The sequence below is a fragment of the Neoarius graeffei genome, chromosome 1 (genome assembly GCF_027579695.1).
Source record: "Neoarius graeffei isolate fNeoGra1 chromosome 1, fNeoGra1.pri, whole genome shotgun sequence".
Classification (NCBI taxonomy): domain Eukaryota; kingdom Metazoa; phylum Chordata; class Actinopteri; order Siluriformes; family Ariidae; genus Neoarius; species Neoarius graeffei.
Genome location: NC_083569.1, coordinates 27,330,576 through 27,355,963, shown reverse-complemented (window position 1 = coordinate 27,355,963; position 25,388 = coordinate 27,330,576). Strand labels below are relative to the sequence as shown.

General features: G+C 39.4%; 3 non-coding genes, 1 pseudogene and 3 gene segments (V, D, J or C); 2 read left to right on the top strand and 5 right to left on the bottom strand.

The window, feature by feature from the left end:
* Positions 1-634: 634 nt before the first annotated feature.
* On the bottom strand, positions 635-1,213 carry LOC132884473 (T cell receptor alpha variable 14/delta variable 4-like). The segment is given in 2 exon segments: positions 635-951; positions 1,147-1,213. Coding segments are annotated over 2 exon segments (384 nt in total).
* Positions 1,214-5,618: 4,405 nt separating this feature from the next.
* On the top strand, positions 5,619-5,733 carry LOC132896398 (U5 spliceosomal RNA). Its single transcript, XR_009656030.1, has one exon. It is a non-coding gene; the product is annotated as a U5 spliceosomal RNA (small nuclear RNA).
* A 261-nt stretch (positions 5,734-5,994) lies between these two features.
* On the bottom strand, positions 5,995-6,185 carry LOC132897784 (U2 spliceosomal RNA). The gene has a single exon (XR_009656378.1). It is a non-coding gene; the product is annotated as a U2 spliceosomal RNA (small nuclear RNA).
* A 3,136-nt stretch (positions 6,186-9,321) lies between these two features.
* LOC132887097 (T cell receptor alpha variable 12-3-like) lies at positions 9,322-9,824 on the bottom strand (the record flags this gene model as incomplete). The annotated part of the segment is given in 2 exon segments: positions 9,322-9,620; positions 9,785-9,824. Coding segments are annotated over 2 exon segments (339 nt in total), but the record flags the coding sequence as incomplete, so codon positions are not given.
* Positions 9,825-16,184: 6,360 nt separating this feature from the next.
* LOC132897540 (U2 spliceosomal RNA) lies at positions 16,185-16,362 on the top strand (annotated as a pseudogene).
* Positions 16,363-17,642: 1,280 nt separating this feature from the next.
* Positions 17,643-18,205, bottom strand: LOC132884464 (T cell receptor alpha variable 12-3-like). The segment is given in 2 exon segments: positions 17,643-18,010; positions 18,166-18,205. Coding segments are annotated over 2 exon segments (408 nt in total).
* Positions 18,206-22,180: 3,975 nt separating this feature from the next.
* Positions 22,181-22,262, bottom strand: trnas-gcu (transfer RNA serine (anticodon GCU)). Its single transcript has one exon. It is a non-coding gene; the product is annotated as a tRNA-Ser (tRNA).
* Between the last annotated feature and the right edge of the window lie 3,126 nt (positions 22,263-25,388).

The window sequence follows — 25,388 nt, the reverse complement described above, 5'->3', positions numbered from 1 at the left end:
AACCTGACACAATGGATCTGGAAGTGTCATTAAAAGATTTTGGAGAATAAAACATGTAGCTGGGCGGCACGGTGGTGTAGTGGTTAGCGCTGTTGCCTCACAGTAAGAAGGTCCTGGGTTTGAGCCCCGGGGCTGGCGAGGGCCTTTCTGTGCGGAGTTTGCATGTTGTCTGCGTGGGTTTCCTCTGGGTGCTCTGGTTTCCCCCACAGTCCAAAGACATGCAGGTTAGGTTAACTGGTGACTCTAAAGTGAGTGTGAATGGTTGTCTGTGTCTATGTGTCAGCCCTGTGATGACCTGGCGACTTGTCCAGGGTGTACCCTGCCTTTTGCCCGTAGTCAGCTGGGATAGGCTCCAGCTTGCCTGCGACCCTGTAGAAGGATAAAGCGGCTAGAGATAATGAGATGAGATGAGAAACATGTAGGTTTGTGAAGTCACTGTGATTAATGTGGAGTTGTTGTGTTAATCCCTCATTATTATCTTTTCTATTTCCTCCAGGTGCATGTGTTACCACAAATGCTGTTTGTGACTGCAGTTAACTGACAAGTTGGTAAAGTGAGTATCTTTAATCTGTGGTTTTAGAAGCTTCATATCTACCATTTGTATGTTTTTGTACAGCCTTTCATTGACTCTGTATTACTGTGCTACTACTCTAAGAGCACAGTGATAGAGTGCAGAATCTGAGAGCTTTAGGCCTCTGATAGTAAGTTCAGTGGAGTCTCTGCTTGTTTTTGACTCTAATCGGCGATCATCAGGAGTGCTCTGGTAGGAGCCTGACCTTGCACGTTTATACAGTAAAAACTGTGGTGCGCTGTTCGGATATTGTTTGTACCAGTAAAGCCAAATGTTCTCACTGCTTGACTCATATGAACATTTCAGAGTAACAGTGTCTGTTTCTTTCCTGACAATGTTGGCATCTTCATCTGTCGGCCAAATTTTGTCTGCAAAACTGCCTGTTGTAAAAGAGAATATAAATAAATGAATCAGTGAAGTATTTTTTAAACAAAATACAGACTTAAGAAATTAAGAAATTACTAGATGAAAACAAACGTGTATTAATTAATACAATGATTTAGCAGTTAAAATGTGTTGTAATAATTAATGATTGTACTAATTAATGTAATGATGAGCTGATGAAAGTTAATTACCTGTTGCGACAGTGAGAATCAGTGGGATGTATCTCACTGTGTACAGTAAATTGTATGGTTGAGCCATTTCTGAACACAGCTCTGTGAGGACTCTGTATAATAGTGCTGTATGTGCTGAACTTTCCACATGAGGGAACACATCTGTAAGAAGTGCACACCCAGGAAGTGCTGCTGTCAAACACTGTATGGACTTCTTATTGGCTCATTAATATCAGTAAATAAAGTTTAAATTAAATCTGACTTCAGCCTAATCTGACCGAGTTTGGAGAAGGCCGTCTGTTTGAGTTTTGTGTCACTGTGAGCTCCAGGGTGCAGGACGACAGTGCAGAGTCTGATACTGCAGCAGGATTACAAAGCTGGAGTAACAATACATTCATTAAAACAAATATTAACTGTGGATAATATAGTTTATGATGTATGTTAATTCTGTTAATGTACATATTTTGCTGAAATTTGTGATAATATTGTTGGAAAAGAGTTATAGACTAATATGAGCCACTATAATATATTCATTCATTCATTCATTCATTTTCTATACCACTTATTCATTGCAGGTGTCGGGTGAGCTGGAGCCAATACCAGCTGACAGTGGAGGGGTAGACCTTGGACAGATCGCCAATCTATCGTGGGGCTAACACAGAGAAACAGCCATTCACACTCACATTCACACTTATGGGCAAGTTAGAGTCCCCAGTTGACCTAATCTGCATGTCTTTGGACTGTGGGAAGAAACTGGAGCACCCAGAGGAAACCCACGCAGGCACAGGGAAAACATGCAGATTCCAAACAGAAAGGTTCAAACCCATAACCTACTTGCCGTGAAGTGACAGTACTAACCACTGCACCACCATGCCACCCCATAATATATTTATTTCAATAGAATAAACAAAAAGTCATAAGTATAGATTCCGATAGAGAATTACAGCAAAAGGTCGCTCGACAAAGTATTGACTTTTTTTTTTTTTTTTTTTTGGGGGGGGACCTATGTACACTCCAGATTTCTGTTTTTTTTTTTTAACTTAATTATTGTTTGTGCCAACAATTTTCACCTTTAATGTGGTAGGCATGTTGTGCTAATCAAATGGTGCTAACCCTGCAAAAATCCATTTTAATTCCATCTTGTAATGCAACAAAACAGGACAAACACCAGGGGGATGAATACTTTTGCAAGACACTGCATCTGAGAGCTCTTTTCTATTCAACAAGGCTTTGTCTCATCTCATCTCATTATCTCTAGCCGCTTTATCCTTCTACAGGGTCGCAGGCAAGCTGGAGCCTATCCCAGCTGACTACGGGCGAAAGGCGGGGTACACCCTGGACAAGTCGCCAGGTCATCACAGGGCTGACACATAGACACAGACAACCATTCACACTCACATTCACACCTACGGTCAATTTAGAGTCACCAGTTAACCTAACCTGCATGTCTTTGGGGGAAACCGGAGCACCCAGAGGAAACCCACGCGGACACAGGGAGAACATGCAAACTCCACACAGAAAGGCCCTCGCCGGCCCCGGGGCTCGAACCCAGGACCTTCTTGCTGTGAGGCGACAGCGCTAACCACTACACCACCGTGCCGCCCCCACAAGGCTTTGTGTTTACTCAATTTGATAGTGTGGCAGTGGGGGCGTGGCCAAGCATCAGTTTGTACATGGAGGGCGGGGTCAGGGAAGGTGAGTGGCCACGTCATTACACCTGTTATCAGTTAATGTGTGTGTGTGTGTGTGTTGCAGAGATGGCGGAGCATAAAATGAGGGGGAGAGCAGAGAAGGGGAGCTCTCTCGACCAGAACACGTGTGCGTTGTGTGTGACTGTATGAGATTAAAGCTGAAAAGCAAAGAAAATAGGAAAAATAAAGTGTGTGTGTGTGTGAGCATCAACTCCCACCTGCTGTGCTTCTGTGCTCCAGCCACATCAGGGACTGTTACAGATTGCTTGTTAGCTGCTAACATGGCTGTCAGTTCTTCTTCTTCATACGTCAGATCAATAGGAGGAACAGACAGCTGCCTGAGAAAGCTGACTGCTAACGTCAGTGTACTGGATCAAGTGCTATTTTATAATCTGTTAAATAATGAGGGTGGAAACCATCGTGTTAAATTATGAATCAGAATCTCAAACTATTTCTTCATATTAAGGTCTGAACACTGTGTTACATCGTCATAGGAAGTGTAACTTTTTCCCCCATTAATTGCTCAAAGAAAGCATTTCCAAAGATGATGGCTGTAGATATTCAAAGCAAATAAATATAAAACTTTATGAACTCAGACAGAAAACTGTATTTGAATGAAACAGGTAAACAGCTCCCCCTACTGAGGGGAAAAAAATCAGTCTGCACTTTTTGTACAGTGTGTTTGAGTTTTGTGTCCCTGTGGGCTCCATGGCGCAGTAGTACAGTGCAGAGTCTGATACTGCAGCAGGAAAGATCTCCACATCTACTTTCTTTTCCTTTTTACGAAGTCTGATAGACAGTCTTGGGTCAGGTTGTTTAGCTTCAGTGACATAATTTGAAGATATAGTAATCATCAGAAGAAACTCTGGTCCTGATTGAGGCTTTTGTCGATACCAGTGGAGATCTCTAGCCGAGTCATCATATGTGCAGGTCAGTGTGGTTTTGCTGCCCTCAGCTGAAGATATAATGGTTTGGTCTGATTTAATGCTGCTGTCAACAGCACCTGCAGTAAAGACACTGCAACAACATCAACATTTCTATTTTCATTGTTTAGGGACTTTTTTTTTTTGAAAACCAATTAAATCATCATGTTTAGGTGTCAGGACAAAAATCTCCAGCATCCACCTGAAGTTTGTGTATAATATAAATGACTTACCAAAGGTTTTAACGACTATAAAAACAAAGAAGAGTAACATGATTGCTGTGTCTCTCTTGCAGTCGATATAAATGGCAGTAACTCTGTGTAACTGTCTAAACTGCATCTCACCACATCTCACTCCACCTACTTTCACAGCCATATCAATTCTAGCATCAATCTCTCAGTGAATAATCTTGTACATTCTGCCATCTTTTAATTAGAAATTAAAAAGATGGAGTCATAATTATTTAAATCAAATCATTAAAACAAATATTCAATGTAGATAATACAGTTAATCATGTGTGATAATTCCGCATGTTGCTGAATGTTCTGATAATATTACACAGTTCATGAGTATAAGGACCTTCTGTAGTTTATGTGATATTAGCAGACAGTGCGATAATTTTCTTCTCTATGGAACATTATAGGTTCATTAATGCTGCACATGCATTGAACTAATAAACAGTTAATTAATTCAAATATACAGTAACTGTTTATTTTCACTTTATTTAACAAATGCATTCCATTGCATTTCAATGGAATTACATGGAATTTCCTAAGGTATGACATGTATCAATCACAAACAAACAAATAAAAAAAATAAATTAGGAAATGCACACTGCTTGTTGTTGAGGTGATCTGCTGCATAATAGAATTTAACTACCACAATTTACAGTAACTGTTTAGTTTAACTTGATTTTAATGAGCCTATTCCACCCTATATCAGTCTAACTGCATCAATATTCCTAAGGTGTTTCCTGTGTTAGTCAACTGGGTTGTGATTAAATACATGGTTAGAGTTTGATCAGCCTGCTGACTAGTTAAACTGTTTATTCTAAAGATTAAACATGATTAAAGATGATTTAAAATGCTGATGAGAATTTTCATCACCATTCCTGTCTTGCAGTGATTCAGGTTTTCCAAAACATCTGCACTCTCATTTATTAACCTTGTGGACACATAGTTTTGTGCATAAACAGTGCACACATTCCACAAAGAATGGAACTTAAGTTGTTCTTGTGTGTGAAGATGACCATGTGTATGCAGGAACCTCTAGTGGTAGAGAAATACAACTGTAGATAAACTGATTAAAAGCAGCTCATCCCATTTACTGTCAATCATATCAGTGTAACTGTCATAATCCAGTACAACCTCAATTCCAGAAAAGCTGGGAAGCTGTGTACAACGTAAATAAAAACAGAAGACGATGATTTGCAAATCATGAAAACCCAATATTTAATTGAAAATAGTATAAAGACAACATATCAAATGCTGAAACTGAGGATTATTATTATTATTATTAGTAGTAGTAGTATTTATTTATTTTTTTAATATACAGTGTATATACCCCTTTTGAATTTAGTGCCAGCAATTTCCTGGTTTTCTCCATGCTCAGCAAGCAGCTGGACCGTTAGTCTGCAGTAATTCTTTCTCCTGCTTTTTCAGTAGACAGATCACACAACACTCAACTGTTCCTTTTCAAAATTCACCACCCCCTGCGCTTACTTACTAATCAAAAACGCTTGTTGGTCAGACATTTCTCTGCCTGTGTGCAATGGCTAGTAAAGCTGTAAAGGTGTAAGAGATTGGCCCAGGCCACCTTACCCTCTACCAGCTTTCTGCACCTCCAATCCAGTGTCACTAACCTGATCCAGTGTTAAGTGCAGCTCAGGTTTCTCTTCATTATTGTGTAAATTTTTCACCTTTTATTAAAGATTTTCATGGAGAGGAATGTTAATGAGTTCAATGTATTTTTGCTAGTTTTGCTCTGGCAGAGCTGTACATTTTTGGGGGTCAAATGTTAGAAGTACTGAGCTTTTTGCATGTAAACACACATACACCCAAAACGATGTCTCTCTTCAGAAGGATTCAACTGTAATTTTTGGAACAATGAAGCTGTTGTAATACCATGTTGACACATAGAACGGAAGGAGTGAGATCCTATTCCAGCACTCTACTCTAAAAAGCACATTTAGTATATCATTTCAAACATAAAATTGACACACACACAAAAAAAAATCTGTTTTTCCTTGTTTTGGGAACAAGAGCACTATTCTTGGAAGTATTGCAATAGCAGGTTGATGTAGTGAGCAGAAGGAATGAGTCTCTATCCTAGCTCTTTATTCTAAACCTCTGTTTAATATAATATTCTCATTTAAAAAGTACATCAGATATTAAACTGATAAGAACAGATACTACACTTGATTTTAACCAAAAGACCAAAAAGTAATAGCTTGCTACAGTCAATGGCTTTAAATATACTACTTCCAAATATTAAAATCCAGAAAGGTAAACACAGCTAGACTCCGCCCCCAACAGCTGGATCCTTTTGAAGAGAGACATCATCTGGGGGGCGTGTGTGTGGAGGGGGTGTTCCATGCAAAAAGCTGGATATTTCTAACATTTGATCACCAAAAATGTACAGCTCTGCTATAGAATGATTGTTTATAGTTGATTTATTTAAGTGAGAATCATTGTTTAATTCATGTCAAGTTTATTTTTATGGCATTTTTAACAATAGACATTGTCGCAAAGCAGCTTTACAGAATTTTAATGACTTTAAACATGAGCTAATTTTATCCCTAATCTGTCCCCAATGGCAAGGAAAAACTCCCTCAGGTGACATGAGGAAGAAACCTCGAGAGGAACCAGACTCAAAAGGGAACCCATCCTCATTTGGGTGATAACACACAATGTGATTATAACATTTTTAACAGTTTTAACATGAAGTCAGTTTCGTTGATGTTATAACTCTTCAGTGATGGAAACTTGAGTGCAAAACTGTTCATGACAACTGCAGTCCTAAAGTTAGCAAGTCAAATGTAGTCCTCAGCCATAAAAGCGTTACTGTAAGTGTCCAGAACGTCTTCCAAATGTGACTTTCAACTGTCCATATGGGGCCGTCCTCCACAGGAGCGATGTGATGAGACTCCAGCCAGACACAGGGCACCAGGATGGATCAGACAGGTCCGAGGAGTAGAGGTGGTCAGCATCTCAATCCCAGGATTGACATGTAACTCAGAGGAACAGATGGGGGGGAGAAATCATAGGTTGTTAGGTATGCCCAATGTCACCTGATGAAGTAAGAACAGTATACATTTTGCGCTGAGTGGAAGCAGGGACTCCGGAAAAACTAACTATGACATCATAACTAAAAGGGGAGAGCCAGAAGGTAACACAGGCATGAGGGAGCCCCGGGACATAAAGCAGCCAGCCACTACACCGTCAACAAAATCGAGTGAGCAAGCGAGTGGGGGACTGACAGCATCCATACATCCCAGTTTACCAAAACACTCTGTCTGAGGACCCTCCAGATAAGTTAACTAGGCCTGTTCTGAGACTATGACCTATGCTGCAAGAAATGAGAGCAGCACCTTCCTGAGTGGGATGGATACTGTCCCACTCTAACAGGCCAGCAGTGCCCTCAAAATTAGTCCAATTATCTATAAACCCCACACCGTTTTCAGAGCACCACCTGGACAACCAGCAGTTCAATGACCATAACCTGCTGTAAGCTATATCGCCACACTACATTGGGATGGGGGTAGAGCATGCTACAGCATTAGACATCAACTTCGCTAATTTTTTTGGTGTTCTTCCAAAAAAAAAAAAATCCTTACATTATAACCTGTGAATTGCAGGTCAAAATATCCGTGCTGCTCAGTGACTGGTTGGACAGCTGAGTTTATAATCTCAGATGATATAGTATAAACACCTCAGTCAATATCTTGGCCCCTTGATTAAAAACTGAATTTGTATTTTATTTTTATCTCTAATTATGTTCAACAAGCTAGTGCACCAACCAATCAGAACAGCAAATTATAGTGTCTGTTACCATTTCCTCAAAAACAGGGTAGATAGGTGAGAAAAAAAATATATTTTTCATATGAAAGATATATGTGGATTTATCACATGTTCAAATGTGTATAAAACCTAAACTTTACTATTTAACCTGTGATAGTTAACCCAATCTGAGATAGTATGGTATCCCCATAACACAAAACAAATCTCCGTTAACACTTCCTTCACAGTCAGCACTGATCTGGACTTCTGCCTTTTCCCCATGAAGAAGCCAGTTGATTTCTCTATGAACTGGACCAAGGCAATTTGCTGTCTGGTGGGTGGCCCCTGTAAAGCAAAGTTAATTATTCTTCAATTATCTCAGTTCATTGAAGAGATTGAGGATTAGCGGGTACAAACTATTTTGCTTTTTACTTCCATAAAACTACTATAGGGGGAAACTCAGTCACAGACCTAAGACAAATTAATGGTGGGGTGGGGGCCGGGTGCTAAGAAGGTTAGCATACTTCTAGTTTGGTGACACCAATACAGATTTTCTTTAGTTAAATGTGGCAGGCTTCCCACATAATGTAAGGCAATCAACAGAATGATACTCTCTCTGTAACACTAACAAATCAGTAAATTATTGATGCTTATCATTATACAAAGTCAATCTACTGGTAATAATGAACCCAAAAAATATGATGAGCGAGCAATGACTGTGAGTCTGGTAGCAACTGCTGGATGTGAATTGCAGGTCAAAATGTCCGCGCTGCTCCGTGACTGGTTGGACAGCATCACGTGGTTATTACTGCTGCTGACTCACGTGCAATGGTAAATACCCCAGTGTTTCTCACAGTGTTTCTCAGCACGGTTCACAAAGATGCCGGTGTCTTGAATTCAGACTTAGGTTTGCTGCATGAGTTTTAATAAGTGATTACTGTGAAGTGATGAAGAAAACCAAACTTAAAAAAAGGATGAATAATACAAACAAATAAGATGCCAGGGACATGTTTAACAGGCCCATCTAAAGTAAGTAGTTTGTTTCAGTAGGCCTATATGCAGCTTGTAAGGTTGGGTTTATCTTCTTTTTTTAGTACAGATATGTAGCTATTACTTTTTTTCCTAACATCAAAACATTTAACAGAGCTCGTGCCCAAATAAATTGTGAAAGATCTATACTTGGCTTGGGAGATCATACTTACAAGCTTATAGGCCAATTGAAGATGCGTCTTGTGTCTACTGATAGACGCCGGTGTCTTTATAATAGCCATGCGTGTTTTCTTGCATCTTCCGTATACACCCATGTCTTCCTAGAAGACACTGAAGGATTATTTAAATATCCCAGTGTTTCTTGTAAATACCCTGGACATGTCTTATTTATTTACAGTCTAGCAGGAGACCGAGCCAAAAGACATATATTTTATTGACCTATTGAACCCCCCATTTATTTATTTTAGCTCATTATATCACTGATATTATATCATCTGGAATTATGTAACTTTGGAAGTTGATCAGCCTTCAGTGTAACATAACTGTGTGAAAGTTTTTGTACAGTGCAGTTGGATTTCCTGTCACTGTGGGCTGCAGAGCACAGTAGTATAGTGCAGAGTCTGATACAGCAGCAGAGGAGATGAGCAGATCCACTTTTTTATTCTTTTCATCAACTTCAGCAGAGAGACGTGGTGGGATTGAGTCACTTTTATGTCCACTTTGTGATATATAAAGAAGGAACTCAGGTTTGGATTTTGGATATTGTCTGTACCAGTGCAGGGTGGGTGATGCAGTACTAGTTGATTGATAGTTGCAGGACAGAGTAACATCACTGCCTTCATCTATAACTGTCTGAGTGAAAAGTGGCTTTATTGAATCTGCCATGGAGTCACCTGTCATAGAGAAGAGAACAAAATGTTTTTATCATTTCCACAACCAAGCCAGACCTACATAAGTCAGACCCATATTCTGATTTTTCTTCCCACCACACAGACGAATAAATCACTAATTCAACACTTAATATTTCTGCAGTGACAAAAAGTCAAAGTTAACTCACCGAGTGAAAGCCACAGACACATGAATATAACAGTGGACATGATGAATGGTCTCAGCTGAGTGAAAGTATTCTTTCTGTACTATGATATGTTCACATCATAAAGGTTCATGAAGCTCCAGCCCACAGCACCACATGACAGTGTCACCATTGTTACTGACAGGTTGTTGATTCTTACTGAAGCATCCTGGCTTTACATTCAGCCTCACATGGGGAACCTGTCTTCAACTCCGACTGTCAGCAGAATTCATGGAATTATGAAAAATCAAACATTCTAGTCTGTAAAAATATAATCTAATCAATACATTATTAAATGTTTAAATTTCCTGTTATGTATGTTTTATAAGTAGTTTTACTGCATTAGGGGCTTTGGCCTTACCAGAAATTGCTGTGAATAAATGTCATGATAGAAAAAAAAAGTATAACAAGTTATTACTATTGTTATTATAATGTGATTGATTTATGGAATTTGTAATGACAAAACCTGTTATTTCACTGAGGTGAGGAAAAAAACAGCTGCTGCTCTTGGTCATATTATGAAAGATTCCAGCAAGCCATGAGGTCTTAAGGAGAGCGAGAGAGAGAGAGACTGACTGGATGTTTTATTTCCTTTGTGTTTCTTATTTCTTCCCTGTAGCCTAGTGTGCTGCCTGGCCTACCTTTCTTTCTTTCTTTCTTTCTTTCTTTAAATATTAATTAATTAATTAATTTGCCTCATATAATTTAAATATGGGGCGGCACGGTGGTGTAGTGGTTAGCGCTGTCGTCTCACAGCAAGCAGGTCTGGGTTCGAGCCCCGTGGCCGACGAGGGCCTTTCTGTGCGGAGTTTGCATGTTCTCCCCGTGTCCGCGTGGGTTTCCTCTGGGTGCTCTGGTTTCCCCCACAGTCCAAAGACATGCAGGTTAGGTTAACTGGTGACTCGAAATTGACCGTAGGTGTGAATGTGAGTGTGAATGGTTGTCTGTGTCTATGTGTCAGCCCTGTGATGACCTGGAGACTTGTCCAGGGTGTACCCCACCTTTCGCCCGTAGTCAGCTGTGATAGGCTCCAGCTTGCCTGCGACCCTGTAGAACAGGATAAAGCGGCTAGAGATAATGAGATGAGAATTTAAATATGATTGTTCTGCTTTAAAAACCTAGAAACTAAAAAAAAAAATCTCTTGGTTGCTAGTTATCATTTTAACATGAAACTGTGGAAGCAAAATAGAACATTTACATTATCCAGTCACAAACATCACCAGCGCCACCATTACAAGTGAACCTGTCCAGAGCCCATTTTATTCACTGCAGCTGTAATGTGCTTGTCCTTGCTGGAGACAAATATATTACACATCACACATTATTAACAAATTGTATTTATAGTCTGACTGCAATTTCAATTTTCTTTATTAATTCAGAGAAACAAGTCATTTTGTTGATGATGAGTTGAGAATTATACTATTCAGCTTGATCAAATAATCAGAATCAAGACTAGAACACAACTGCAATAAAATCTCACATCTCTGGGGCAGCCACGGCCTAAAGGTTAGAGAAGGTCACCAATTTGATTCCCTGGACAAGCAGGAAAATTTGTAGGTGGGAAGAGTGAATGAACAGCACTTTCCCTTCCCTCTACATCCATGGCTGACGTGCCCTTGAGCAAGGCACCGAACCCTCAATTAATCCCCGGGCGCTGTAGCGCAGCTGCCCACTGCTATGGGGATGTTGTGTGTTCACTGCGCACTTGTGTGCATGTGTGTGTTTGTTCACTGCTTCACATGGGCTAAATGCAGAGAAAGAATTTCACTGTGCTCGAATGTATATGTGACAAATAAAGGGCTCTTTTCTTTATCTGTACAATCTCTGTGTATTTTTTCAATGTATTACATATTAAAGTACTCTGTATGATTGAAGAGAGTGTATATTATTGTGAAAAGCAGTATTCATAATCAAAGAAGTCGAAATCTCTCAGGGACGTGAGCAGGGTCCTTATGTTTGGGCCACAATAAGATAACTGACAATGCCATCTTGTGGAGAAAGAGAAAAGACTTTTACACACCAAGGATTTTTTTTTTGTTTGGTTTGGTTTTATTTTGTTTTCTTGAAATGAACAATGTCCAAGTTTACCCTGAAAAATGTGTTGCTGTGAAAATGAAGTCTTTTTTTTTAATTCACAAATCATTACAGCAAATAGCTGAACTTGACAAAAAACCCTGAACTCGTACAGAGCCGCAGCTACATCACTCAAGTTCAGAATTGGTCTCAACCACACACCCTGTAGACCTTTCTGTAAAGCTTTCTATCTAATTGTTCATGGTGTGGTACAGTGGTACAGCTGCACAGGATGCTCTCTGTTGATCCCATGAATGGAATGAATGTACTAAGGCAGGGGTGTCAAACCTGATCCATAAAGGGCCGTGTGGCTGCAGGTTTTCATTCCAGCCATGCAGCAGCACCCTGATTTGGCTTATTCAATCAACTGACACACCCACCCTTTAATCAAGGGTGGGTGTGGCTGCAAGTATTTGACTGTGTGAAGACAGTTCAGTTGATTGAATGAGCCAAGTCAGGTGTGCTGCTGCATGGCTGGAATGAAAACCTGCAGCCACAAGGCCCTTTATGGATCAGGTTTGACACCCCTGTACTAAGGGGACAGTCCCTCCTGGAAATTAAGACATTGCAGGGATTTCTTTTGGCCCAGATGAGATCCTCAGTGATGTGCAACCCAAGACTCATAGAATCCCATGATCACATGAACAGACCCACATTAACCACTGTGGGACCTCCTGAGGTCAAAAATAAGATCTGCTGTTATGTCCAGGTGTTGTTGCTTCTACACGAGTCCTCAAACTGCCCACCTTCTCTCTGTATGTAAACTCATCATTTTGCTGATGAGGCTCAACACTGTAATGTCATCAGCAAGCTTGAAAACATGAATCTAGATGTGCATTGCAGCAGAGTTGTGTATCAGAACAATGATGATCTCAGTCCATGAAATGAAATGAATGTAATGAAATGAAATGTAGTGTTCACACAGATTTAGCGGTTACATTTCTGGATAAAGAACAGTGGAAGCCAACACAAATTCCAGCTACTCTTAAAAGGTGTCATGTCTTAGTTCCTACTTTTGACTTTTCATTCTCCATCCAGTACCAAGCCCAGTTATCATGTATTTTCAAATCAATCAAATTATTTCATTAATCAAATGTTCATAGTGGAGATTAAAATTCCTTGTGGAAGATTGACACAAATTGTATAGCACTTAAATTTACACATTTTGTATTAATGTCAGCTGTTTTACCCATAGTAATGTGTAGTTTTAAAATCAACACAACCTGTGTATTTGTTCACAGCATTCAACACAATGGCCCTAATTTGTAGAAACCAGTGCAGATCCAATACCAGTATGAAAAGAACTCACTGCTGTGGTCAACAGCGCTGCCATCAACAAGCGACCAAATTCAAGCTCATAGTCAATGAAGGCCTTTATAAAATGTGATATTTTCCCATATGCTCCATATTTTAAGTGATGAATATGTGGCTGCATATGTTTAGATGACAGTCAGTATATATGGTCTAATAACACTTCTCCACTCAGCCAGATTTACTGTGCTGCACGGCACATCCGCACTGATTCAGTACTTGCGTACATGAGGTAAGACTTGACATGAGATTTGATCAAAGACTCCGCTCACGTTCACATTGATAAATGCCAAGCTTTGCGTGGAAATGACCGTATGCCCAGTTTCTTCAATTCATAAATGAGGGCCAATTATTTGTTTTATACAGCACATAATGTATTAATATTACAAGTTTACACGTCTTCATATTAACCTTCCTGACACATTCACTGTCCAAATTCACACAACAAGCGTTTACCCAAAACTCACCCACTGATGTGTAAGAAGTTAACAGTTTGTCTTAGTTTAACACATCCTTTCTAAGAGTGTATGCACTTATTACTCACTTCAATATAAAATACATAATTTTATCTCTCAAATTGAAGAAAAAAAAAACTTAGCAACCAGGTTATTGTAAGTTTTTCCCCCTAAAATGTTTCTATTTGTTTTTCACATTGATTTTGATGGTTTCTATATCACATTAATAGGTGGAATAAGATCTGGTATGATTGATCTGACTTTTATTTTGGATGTATTTATTTTTTACATCAAAAGCTAACATTGTAACAGGGGTTAAACACATTAAACACATCTCTTTTCTACTTCGATTTACAAATCACAAAGGAAAGGGAACTCTGCCCCCCATGTAATACCTGCCTACAGTTTGTTTTTGAGAAGCATACTGAGTCATTCAGACAGCAAATAGCTTCAGCAATAATAGCTAATAATTGTAATTCTGTGTGGTTTATAATATGCTTGTATGTCCAGAGCAACTTAGAGAGGACCAGCAATGTTCAAAAGCATCCACCTGAATATTTATTTTGAGAGTATATATTGAACTGCTATGGCCCTTATATTGCTAAAATACACTATAACTTTTGTCAACGAGCAAAACAAATCTTGTTGGGCAGAAATATATTAAATTAGTTCACAGATTATTGTCTGCACATCATTTTGCTAGCAGCACATTTTTGAAAAATGTAGATTTGTGAATTTACTGTGATAAATGTGTATCAGGATGAGAGACCGAGGGACTCGAGTTTGTAAAGGAAAGGATTAACTGACTCAGGGAAGGTGGAAGTGGGTAAGGCACACACACAACTGCAATTACAACTTACACAATTCACAGACTGAAAACACAAATAAATGGATAAAGTAAACAAATCTACAGGAGGGGTGATAATTATATTGTAGGGGAAAGTCAAGAATAAGCTTTGGCTTAGAGATTTCTTTTTCAGGTTCCTTTCTATCTGAATGACTATATGTACTGTATGCACTGCTGCCATTTTATTATTCATCCATTTCATCTTTGTAAAAGGCCACTGCCTGAGCTCCCATCCAGCAAAATAACATGCATTTTTATGTACATGCATAATTAATGACTGAATTAACTGATTAAAATTGAGCACTGTGTATTGTGGGGAAAACTGGCCAGAAAAGTTCAGTATCTTTAATTCAGAGTAGTTCACACCAACAACACCTGACACAATGACTCTGGTAATGTCAGTAAAACATTTCTGAAAAATGTCGGTTTGTGAATTTACTGTGATAAATGTGTACTTGTTTAAAGTTGCACCACATTTAAACCCTCTTTATTTTAATTTGCTTTTACTTTTAGCTGCAGATGTTACCACAACCTTTGTGTATGCAGTTAACTGATAACAATTTGGTAAAGGGAGTATCTTTGATGAAGTTTTAGAAACTTCCTGTTTAACATTTGTATGTTTTTGTAAAGCCTTTCATTGACTCTGTATTACTGTGCTACATCTCTAAGAGCACAGTGATAGAGCGCAGAATCTGAGAGCTTTAGACCTCTGATAGTAAATTCAGTGGAGTCTAGTTGTTTTTGACTCTAATCGACGATCATCAGGAGTGCTCTGGTAGGTGCTTGATCTTGCACCTTTATGCAGTAAATACTGTGGTGCACTATTCAAATATTGTTTGTACCAGTAAAGATAAATGCGATTGCTGGTTGACTCATATGAACATTTCAGAGTAACAGTGTCTGTTTCTTTCCTGACAATGGCATCTTCATCTGTCGGCCAGATTTTATCAGCGAAACTGCCTGTTGTAAAGAGGAACATAAAGAAATAAATCTGTGAAGTATTTTTGGAAACAAACACAAAACAATCATTTCAAGAATTTATGCTTAAAACATGGGTATTAAGGAATATAATTAATTATCTGATGAAAGTTAATTACCTGTAGTGACAGTGAGAATCAGTGGGATGTATCTCACTATGTACAGGAAGTTGTATAGTTGAGCCATTTCTGAACACAGCTCTGTGAGGATCCTGTATAATAGTGCTTGCTGTATGTGCTGAACTTTACACATGAGGGAACACATTTCTAGAAGGCCACACCCAGGAAGTTCTGCTGTTGGAGCATAACTTTGTACAGATCATCACTTCACAGTATCAGTCACAGTGAACTAAATCACCAATACAACACAGAACAATCCCACTGTTGCTGATCAACTCACTGCATCCAACTTCACCTCTTAAATAGATCTTTTGGAGTTCGAGGCCTGGGTTGTGTCTCAAGATTGAAGATTTGTACAAAAAATATAACCCTCTTTCCAGTTTTGTTTTATTTTATTGGTCCATGAACAAAGAATTATAATTATTGTACTGTTTAAGTGAACATTGTAGTTTATTATTATTCATTTTTTTTAACCCTGAAAATAGTTCAGTGTCCACGACAACGCCAAGTCAGAAAGCTTCTATTTGAGCTTCTATTTGGAGGGTGGAAAAAATGTTTCTTCTTAAACATATCACGCCTCTCCATGTTGGAAAGTCTTGGGCACAGCCTCTCGGCCTTTTGGCTAAGATCAAGTGTAGTGTTTGTTCTTATCAGTTTACTATCTCATATGTTCTCTACATGAGGACGACAGATTTTTAGAGCAGGGAGCTGGAAGGCTTGCTCCTTCCGCTCCACACATCAACCTAGTATTGCAATATCTCCAGGAATGGTGGGCAGCACAGTGGTGTATTAAACTGGAGTGGTTAGCACTGTTGCCTCACAGCAAGAAGGTTCTGGGTTCGAGCCAAGCAGCTAGTGGGGGCCTTTCTGTGTGGAGTTTGCATGTCCTCCCCGTGTCTATGTGGGTTTCCTCCGGGTGCTCTGGTTTCCCCCACAGTTCAAAGACATGCAGTTAGGTTAACATGGGGTGGCCTTGGGCTGAAGTGCCCTTGAGCAAGGCACCTAACCCCCAACTGCTCCCTGGGTGCTGTAGCATACTTGCCCACTGCTCTGGGTATGTGTGTGTGTGCTCATTGCTCACTTGTGTGCATGTGTGTGTTCACTGCTTCAGATGGGTTAAATGCAGAGTATGAATTGCACTGTGCTTGAGTGTGCATGTGACAAATAAAGGCTTCTTCTAAATCGAGAATATTCTGGAAGGAAATGGCAACAACCATTTAAAAATATTGGGGTTTTAATATCAATACAAATTTCATATCCCTCTATCTTGGACATATTGCTGATGGATTAAGTAAAGATGACACTTTCCTCCAAAAGATAGTGTTGGCCTCAAGTAAAAAAGCCATTACATAATACTGGCTTGAGAAAAAAATTGCCCTACTGTTGGCTTGTTTGTCAGTACTGTTCAACAACTACACCTTCTTCAACAGATGGCTTACTCCATATGGCTCCAAAAAGAGCTGGGAGAAAAACTGTGGGAAACTGGTGTGTTTTTCCAGAATTATTCTCTGTATGGATATTTTCTGTTGACTGGAACAACTCTGGCGGCATGGTGGTGTAGTGCTGTCGCCTCACAGCAAGAAGGTCCGGGTTCAAGCCCCAAGGCCGGTGAGGGCCTTTCTGTGCGGATTTTGCATGTTTCCTCTGGGTGCTCTGGTTTCCCCCAAAGACATGCAGGTTAGGTTAACTGGTGACTCTAAATTGAATGTGAATGGTTTTATGTGTCAGCCCTGTGACACCCTGGCGACTTGTCCAGGGTGTACCCCACCTTTCGCCTGTAGTCAGCTGGGATAGGCTCCAGCTTGCCTGCGACCCTGTAGAACAGGATAAAGTAGCTAGAGATAATGAGATGAGATGAGATGAGATAATTCATTAAATCAGGTTTGGAGAGCATGCAAATTATGTAACCTATTAGTTCATTTGTCTTCAGTATAATAAAACTGTTTTACTGCTTTATGATACTACTTTACAATATGTGGCACCAATATAATCCCTTTATAAATATTCAGAGAGAAAGTGAGATTCCCACCAAAAATTCTCAAAATCATCAGCAGAACTGCCTACAGTATAAACAAAACTGTGTGAAAGTTTTTGTACAGTGCAGTTGGATTTCCTGTCACTGTGGGCTGCAGAGCACAGTAGTATAGTGCAGAGTCTGATACAGCAGCAGAGGAGATGAGCAGATCCACTTCTTTCTTCTTTTCATCAACTTCAGCAGACATTCTTGGGGGACGGTTGGGACTTAGAGTTCCACTTGGATAAATATAAAGAAGGAACTCAGGTGTAGATTTTGGATGCTGTATGTACCAGTGTAGGTAGTTGACTGTACCAGTGAATTTTCTGTAGCTGCAGGACAGAGTGACATCATCACCTTCATGTACAACTTCACGGGTAAAAAGTGGCTCTATTGAATCTGCCATGGAGTCACCTGTCATAGAGAACATAATGTTTTTAACCTTTACATAATCAGGCCAGAACTACACAAGTCAGACCCACATTCTGCTGTTTCTTAACACCACACAGACTAATTAATCATTAATTCAACACATAATTTTTTTTAATTAAAAAAAAATAAAAACTCACCAAGTGAAAGCCACAGACACATTAATATAACAGTGAACATGATGAATGGTCTTAGCTGAATTAAAATATTCTGAGGACTTTCTGTAAGCTAATATGGAAACATCATAAAGGTTCAAAAAGCATCATGAAGCTCCGCCCCCACAACATCACATGACAGTGTCACTTACAGTGTTGACAGATTGTTGAGTTGCTGCAGCATCCTGGCTTTACATTCAATGCAATTCAATTTTATTTGTATAGAGCTATTAACTATAGACATTGTCGCAAAACAACTTTACAGAACTATATAAAAGCCAGATATAAATTTATGCCTACTGAGCAAACCTGAGGTGACAGTGACAACTCCTGAGACGACAAAAGGAAGAAACCTTGAGGGAACCCATCCTCATTTGGGTGATAACAGACAGTGTGATTATAAATACCTCACTTCTATAACTGTGTCCTATATCGTGAAAAGGGGTGATTGTGTAACCAGGAAATTCACTGTAGTTTTGGCATGAAGTCTATTTTGTTGAAGTTATCAACTGCTTACTGACTGAGACTTGAATGCAAAACTGTTCATGGCAACTGCAGTCCTGAGCCATCGTAGCAAAACTGTTTTTCTCCAACGCTATCTTCTAAGTGGATCTTTAGGCTGTTCATAAGTGGTCATCCTCCACAGGAGTGAAGTGATGAGAACTCCAGCCAGAAGTAACGCATCAGATCATCATCACTGGTGTCTCAAGAGTGGCATGTGTAGCACAATAGAGAGAGAGAGATTTAGTTTGCTCATTGTTATATAATGGTTATGAACAGTGTACATTGTGTGCTGAGTGCAAGTGGGGACTCCAGCAAGACTAAATATGACAGCATAACTAAAAGGGAGAGTCAGAACGTAACAGAGACTTGAGGGCACCGTGGTACATAAAGTGTACATAAGGCCACTCTACCGTCTACAAACCTGAGTGAACATGTAAGGGGGGGGCATCCAAACATCCCATTTTACCATTACATTACATTACATTACATTACAGGCAGATCATACAGATCGACATACAACATACCCAGAGCAGCCTGTGGAGCAGTTGGGGGTTAGGTGCCTTGCTTAAGGGCACTTCAAAACACTTATCAAAACACTCTCTGCCCAAGAACCCTCCAGATCTGCTACTTTATGTAACAAAAAGCTGTTAACAAAAGGCTTCACTAAACAAATACATTTTCAGTCTAGACTTAAACACTGAGACTGTGTCTGAGACCTGAACACTACTTGTACAGCTGTTCCATAACTGGGGGGATTTGTAAAAGAAGGCTGTCCCTCTGCTGGAGCCTTAACTATTTGAGGTACCAACAGATAGCCTGCACCTTTTGATCTAAGTCAGTGTGGCAAGTCATAAAGGACCAGAAATTCATTCAGGTACTGTGGCGTGAGATCAAGCACATTTAGTGCTTTATAGTTAGAAAGTAGTAGTTTATAATCAGTGTGAAATTTGATTGGGAGCCAATGCAGTGTGGATAAGATAGGGGTGATGTGGTCATATCTTCTAGTTCTAGTAAAGACTCTCGCTGGAGCTTGTTTATGCATCTGTTAGATCATTCAGACAGTAAGGCATCACAATAATCCAACCTGGAGGTAACAAAAGATTGAACTAGGTCTAATGCATCATGAAGTGGCATTATATTTCTTACCTGAGCAATATTTCTGAGATGAAAGAAGGCTATAGTGATATTATCTACATCCAGCCTCACATGGGGAACCTGTCCTGAGCACATTTCAGCAAACACATACTGAAAGGAGGGAATTAATGTTTTTACATAATTACAGTCATTTTAATGTATAAACTACACTCGGGTGGCACAGAGGTGCAGTGTCACTGTCGCCTCACAGCAAGCAGGTTCCTAGTTTGAACATACCAGTCAATCAGGGGTCTTTCTGTGTGGAGTTTGCATGTTCTCCTTGTGCCTGTGTGGGTTTCCTCTGCATGCTCCAGTTTCCTCCCACAGGCCAAAGGATGAGGTCAACTGGCTTCTCTATAGAAATATTGCTTGTATGTGTGAATGTGAGTGTGAATGGCTGTCTGTCTCTCTATCTTAAGCCTGCAATAGACTGGTGACTTGTCCAGGGTGTACCCAGCTTCTCCATCATCATCAGCTGGGTTTGGCTCCAGCTCACCGACGACCCACAATGGAAATGCAGTATAGAGAATGGATGGAGGGAGAGAAAAATATACTTGAAGAATTAAAATATTCACTTATGTACTTTGGTGTTTTAATGGTGCCTCTACATTAGGGTCCTCGGCCCCAACAGAGAATATATTAGAGAGAAAAGAAACACAAAGCCTCTTTTTTATTTGTTTTGCATAACAAATATTTTCTGAGGTGTTTCGCTGCTGGTCTTTCAAAGATGCCAGCAAGCCATTAGGCTTTGGAAAGGAGTGGTACATACTGTGTGTGTGTGGTATTTTTGTATTAAATGACCTGATATTCATTTTGAATGCTAATTTGTTTTCTGTCTTACTTTCTCCATGTGTCATATGTGCAGCAGCAGGCAGCTTAATGTTAGAGCTGCTAAGTGGAAGAGAATAGTTAAGGTTTATTTCACAGTTTAGTCATCCGTGGACAGTTATGTTGTTTTATCAGAATGGTGTCTCTGAACTTAACTGAGCTACTAAGAGTAACCGGAGCAGGGGTTCGGATAATATATATGCAGTGTCTATGATAGAAGACCAGGTATACTCTGTCACAGAGGTTTTATTGTGAAAAGTCGTGTTCTTCATCAAAGAACTGAACATCTCTGGAGGATGTGAGCAGGGTTGTGTGGTTCTCAGTACTTTGCCCACAATAAGATAACTGACTGCTCCATCTAGTGTTCACCAAGGAGAAAAACCTTTATACAGTCATAGTTTACTACACATACAGTGTATACATTACAGAAAGACAAAAGAGTTATGAGCTTTCGAAAAAATACAGTACAAGTCAAATTTTTGGACTCACCTAATTCAAATGTTTTTTTTTTTAAATTCATTAAAAGACACTTCATGTCATAAAGTCATGATGGACTGTCGTTTCTCTTTACTTAGGTGAGCGGTTCCTGACATAATATGGATTACTACCAGTGTCAAATAGAGCTACTTACTGTATTTTTATTATTTACTATTTACTGTTTGACATCAAAAACATTAAGAAGGCAAGGAATTCCACTAATTAACTTTGACGAGGCAACACCTGTTAACTGACTCCCTCATGAAGCTGGTTAAGATAATACCAATAGTGTGCAAAGCATCATCATGTGCCATGTGTTACTTCATAGTTTTGATGTCTTCAGTATTGTTCTACAATGTAGAAAAGAGTCAAAATATTCAGATTCCCACAATATACAGTTTCAGTATTATATATGTGGATTTAATACACTCAGATAATGATATGCCCTTCCTCAGGACAATCCAACAGTGTAATTACTCCAGTCAGAACAGAGAGACTCATGGGTCCACAGTCATTGTGGAATTCTGGTATGAGGATTGAGCCAAGCCTTGTCTTTAGTGCACTGGATATTGAGGAATATGGAATTGTACCATGAGGGAACAAAGATTTCTTTATGATAAAAACGACATAACTTCACAGCAGAAGGAAACACTTTAAGCAGAAGAATTATAAAAATGTGATAATTTGATGATTATTTATTTTACTGGCAGCACTGTGGCACATGTCCAGTTTTAGATGTTCACCCCACATGGGTTTTTCAGTTTCTTCCCACCTCCAAAAAACAAGACTGTAGGAAATTTGCTGGGATAAAATGCCCTTAAGTGTGAAATGGCACAGTCAGGGGTTCAGTACCTTGCTCAAGGCTGCCCCACGTCAACCTAACTGCATGTCTTTGGATTGTGGGGGAAACCAGAGCACCCAGAGGAAACCCACGCAGAACATGCAAACTCCACACAGAAAGGCCCTCGCCAGCCGCTGGGTTCGACCCGGAACCTTCTTGCTGTGAGACAACTGGGCTAACCACGACACCACCGTGCTGCCCAAAAGAACAGGCATACAATGAGGGTGGAATTCGAACCCACACATGCAGAGCTCAATGGATTAGCAGTCCATCACCTTAACCTCTCGGCCACCTCATCCACAGTTACATGTGTGTTTATTTATTTTGTATGATGCAATGATCTTTGGTGTGTTAATAACTGTCAAAGTCAAAACTCACTCATTAAAATATTTGTTGGAACATTATTGCTGTATATTTATTTAATAAGCTTGTTATGAAAATGTGAAAACTACATATTCAAAAATAAATCCGTCTTAAATGCTCATCTGAAGTCTGATAAAGCAGCAGAGGAGATGAGCAGATCCACTTGGTTATTATCTTCAACTTTAGCAGACATTCTTGGGGGACTCTGCATGCTCTTGCAGAGTCATGCTTTCGCAGATGGCTTTTCGCAGACAGTTGTAATTTATCGTTGAGCGGGGAGTAATAGGCGTGTGCGATGTTATTCACTGCCACAAAGCAAGGGGGCGCGAAGTCGCGAAATCGCTAGGAGTAGTTGGTGGGTGTGGTTAGTGGAGTGTTTATCCTCTGGTTACTTATAATGACTAGAACTGGAGTTATATAGATGTACGTACTTCCTCACTTCCTCGATCAACTGCTCTTCATGCTGCTCTATCTTCGCTCATGTTTTTAAAAATGGCGGTCGTGAAAACAAACCAAACCGGGAAAGTAGGGAACCGGAAGTGCGTGTACAGCGGATGTAGAGTGGACCAATCAGAGCCCTCTTGTCTACAACTCTGTCTGTGAGGCTTCTGCGGTGGTCACAATTTTTGGGAGGTGCGCGCAGAGCATCTGCGAAGGGGGGGGGGCTACGCAGACGCCATCTGTGACGCCATCTGCGAGGACTGTGTTGTCAGCATAAATTGGCCTTTAGAACTCCATTTGGAAAAATATAAAGAAGGAATTCAGGTTTAGATTTTGGATATTGCTTGTACCAGTGCAGGGTGGGTGATGGATCACTTGTATCGTATTTGCAGGACAGAGTAACATCACCACCTTCATGAACAACTTTATAAATGAAAAGTGACTCTATTGACTCTGCCATGGAGTCACCTGTCAGAGAAAGGAGAATATAATGTTTTTAACCTTTACATAATCAAGCCAGAACCACATAAGTCAGACCCACATTCTGCTGTTTTTAACACCACACAGACTAATTAATCACTAATTCAACACTTAATATTTCTGAAGTCACAGAAAAACGTTAACTCACCGAGTGAGAGCCACAGACACATGAATATAACAGTGAACATGATGAATGGTCTCAGCTGAATGAGAATATTCTTTCTGTGCTCTGATTTATTAAGATCATAAAGGTTCCTGAAGCTCCGCCCCACAGCATCACATGACAGTGTCACCAATGTTATTGACTGATTGATGATTCTCACTGAATAATCCTGGCTTTACATTCAGCCTCATATATGGAACCTGATTTTAGCACATTGTAAGCAAATGCAAACTGGAAGCAGGAACAGCTAATAGTCACATCAATGCAGTGCAAATAATTTAATTTTAAAACCAATTATTATTCAATAATTAGATCATGATTTAAAAAAAATCAGGTTTCTGGTAGACAGTTGTGGTGAACCTTTGGCAATGTTGCCGCAAATTTGTGGCAAGGTCGTATTTTCACATGCAAATTAATTTTGTGGCAAACCTCTGGTGCATTTGTAGCTAACTTTGTGGAAAACTTACGGCAAACAATTGATCCCTAATTCTATTTTTTGCTGCAGGTTTGCTAGAATATTTGCTGTTTGCAGTAAATTTGCTGGCTGTGAGATGAGTGCTCAGGGACTGTGTACAAAGTGCAACACCGAAAAGATTTATGACAAAGATATTCAACCACTTCACTCTTCTACTACACAGTGTAGAATCACCAACATCAATGCACATATTTATTATTATTATTATTATTATTATTATTACAGAAAATATTAAATACACACAATTATATCAACAACACAAAAAGCAAACTAGTGGAAGAAAAAAAACTAATTTGTTTGCTGCACTGATACAATTCGCCACATGTATGAATGAGTATCTGCATTGTGCCAAGTTATTTCAATTATTTTCCTCAAATAAATATTAATTTCCTCTGATTTTATTCAGTAAAGTTAATATTGCATAATTATGTAGCACAAAATTGAAACTGTGATTGTGCAGGTGCAAGCAGAAATCATCGTGTTCCCAAATAGAATAATATAGATATTTAGTGATTGTCTAAAAGTGGAGCTCCTGATGAATGCATGAGCAAAATATTTACAAGGACACAAAATCAACCTGACTAGAATAATAATGTTATAGCATATGAACCATCAAATTGTGTAGTGTACTGGATTTCATGTCAATAAATTCCTGCATTGTCTTGTTACATTGACACCAAAAAAGAGATACACATCACAGTTATGAATACGTATTTATTCCTTTCTTTGACACTGCATACCATGCACCAGAAACAACACCATGACATTATTATGGTGTGACTCTGCTGGGTGCCTGGTGGACAGCAGGGAACCAGAGCTTTCACTTTATAGCATTAATGTATAGTTACAATTGAATATCAAACTTGATATGTCAAACAGTTTTCTGGTTACATCCTTCAGAATTATTGGTCCAGGAAGTTTGAATCTGTGAATATATTTCCAGCTTTACTGCAGTTCAACCCACACATGAAATGGAACTGGATTAAATCATGTCCATCTGTCCAGTTGTCTGTCCGGTCACATTTTTGTTTCTGGGCCATATCTTTAAAACTACTGAAGATATCTTCACGAAACTTTGTATACATATCAAGCAACATGTGAACTGGTCCAGTACCAAAGGTCTGGTGGGCTTATGCCATGGGCTGCTGAGGTCAGTGTAAGGAGGTAGGTTTGGTTTCCTGCAGCAGAACTTGAAAAATGTAACAAATAATATCTTGAAACTTGGTATATAGTTGGTAAATAGGGTGGGAGAGATAGATGACTCTGTCTTCTTGCTGTATTTAAAACTCTGTGCATGTTCCAGAAGCCAAACCTTGAATGCTGGGCATTCTCAGTCAAAATGGTTTAAAGATTTTAAAGTTATTTTTTTTAAAGATTGTGGATATTTTTAGTCTTTTGTATTTGTAATTCTTTGTATCTGTACATGCATGACCCCACCAGCTCTACTGATCAACTTATCGTGTTTAAATAAACTTATTCATTCATTTATTATGAACTGGAAT